The sequence below is a fragment of the Gavialis gangeticus genome, unplaced genomic scaffold, assembly GCF_001723915.1.
Source record: "Gavialis gangeticus isolate Ggan-Ray unplaced genomic scaffold, GavGan_comp1, whole genome shotgun sequence".
NCBI lineage: Eukaryota > Metazoa > Chordata > Crocodylia > Gavialidae > Gavialis > Gavialis gangeticus.
In genome coordinates this window covers 18,723,793-18,725,628 of record NW_017729004.1, presented here as the reverse complement: position 1 = coordinate 18,725,628, position 1,836 = coordinate 18,723,793, and the positions used below count along the sequence as shown (strand labels likewise).

At 37.4% G+C, this 1,836-nt stretch overlaps 1 protein-coding gene across 8 annotated transcripts in view; it reads right to left on the bottom strand.

The window, feature by feature from the left end:
- The window catches only part of RBM33 (RNA binding motif protein 33), a 224,858-nt gene that overhangs the window by 168,516 nt on the left and 54,506 nt on the right, over positions 1–1,836 (bottom strand). For all 8 annotated transcript variants that reach the window (XR_002095780.1, XM_019508146.1, XM_019508151.1 and 5 more), the window contains exon 7: positions 1,010–1,181. Coding sequence is in view for 7 of the 8 variants with exons in the window: in XM_019508146.1 (XP_019363691.1) it covers positions 1,010–1,181 (172 nt within the window). In the remaining variant the exon portion in view is untranslated. The remainder of the gene's footprint in view (positions 1–1,009; positions 1,182–1,836) is intronic.

Here is a 1,836-nt window from a genome sequence, read left to right as displayed (position 1 = left end):
ACCCCACCTGGCAGTGCCTGCCCCTGCCCCCCCTCACCGCTGGGGCACTGATCTGCCCCCTCCCCTTCTGACTTACCAGCTGGAGGCAGCTCTCCAGACTGCTGGCTCTGCTCTGTGCTGTGCTGCACTGGAGCTGCGCACAGCATGGGTATTTATTAGCCCCATAGGGCCGATATAGACAATTTTCTTCATATCAGTACCAATGCAACATCTGACCGATGCATCTGTGCACCTCTAGTATTTAGTGAGGATTCCTTGCATGCGATTATAAAATGAGTGAATTCCCCCAACCCACAGCATGTTAAACTGGGGGGGAGGGGGACACATCTCATCTTGTATTCAACTAAATACGGTAAAAAAAAAATTTAAATTGTAATTGAACACTTCGGGAATAATCTGCTGCCTTGAAATAAACCCTTAAAAGCTAACAAAATGTAATTTTATTTACACAGACAAGCTAAAACAGGGTCGAGTTGGGGACAGCAAAAAATCAGTTCTTTATTTTTACTGGAACTGCACACAGTGCTTTATCAGTTCATTAGCTAATTGATGAAAAAGTCTTACTGGGATTAACCAAAGAATGCCTTTACCCACTTAAGTACTAAAAAGATGCACCAAATATATGTTCAGTGCTGCTACACAAACCCATTAAGTTGGTTTTAAACTAGAGAAAACTACACCATAATTGTAAGCGTTATCAAGTGAAAACTCTGAACATTTAAAAGGTACACATACTAGAACAGTAATGGATTATTCCAAGTGTACAGGCAGCTGCTGTACTGGTTTAAGGAACTACAAAGTTTCAATGAGTAAACAATGCACTGGCTTTTTACAGCATATCATTACACTGCTACAGAAGAACAGCTGGTTATAAAGCAAGCTAATGGAAGAGATATGTTCTCTCTGCTCTTTGGAAATGCATTAAATAGTGAAGAAAGTTTTAAGCCACCTAATCTTTTAGCTCCTTCTACTACTGTCCTTTTTTGCAGCAACTGCCACAGAATCTTACCCAAAGTTTCAGGAATGTTTCTTCTCTCTCTTGTAACATCTGAAAGCCTAATAATTGTTCCTTCTTTTCGTTCAGTTTTGAAACGCAGTCGTCCAGATTCTTCATCATCATCCTCCTCTTCATCCGATTCCTCTTTTGTTTCTTCCTGAAATTCCAATGTTTCATTGGTGACCTGCATCACAAGATAAAGAGGATGTAAAAAAAGTGGACACTGCCCAAGCTAGGTTTTCAACATGCTAAAGAAAATGTTAAAAAAAAAAAAAAAAACAAACAAACAAACTTAATGAGCAAGTGACAAAGCACTTCATGAGCTCCACGTCATGTACATTTCTGGTATTATAAAGTATGCATTGTGTAAAGTTTCAAATTGAGCAGATTCAAGAGATCTTACGTTTGTTTGGTTACAATATATGATATTGCTACATCCGAAATGTATAAGTTATAAAACATAAGTTTTTTGTTTGAGGATTGAATACCATCTCCTTTGAATAAATAAAATAAAAAGACTAAAGGAATGACCCTTAGCGTTTAAGTCAAAGTATCAATAGCATTAAGTGGTATAAAAGACAAGATAACTTACACATTTCTAAGTTATTTCTCCAATTGGGTACAATTTTGCTTGTCTGGAGGAAATATTCAAGGAATAGAACATTCAAGTTAATTGTACAGTTATTCATCTCAAAATAAAGAAAGATGCAGAACACTCTTTTATAGTACCCAATTTAAATATGCCCAATCTGCATAGGGAAATGTTATGGCCTTCTTCAATCATATTTCAAGTCCCCTAGTAAAAATGAATCTTTGTATTGTTTACAAATGGGGGGGGG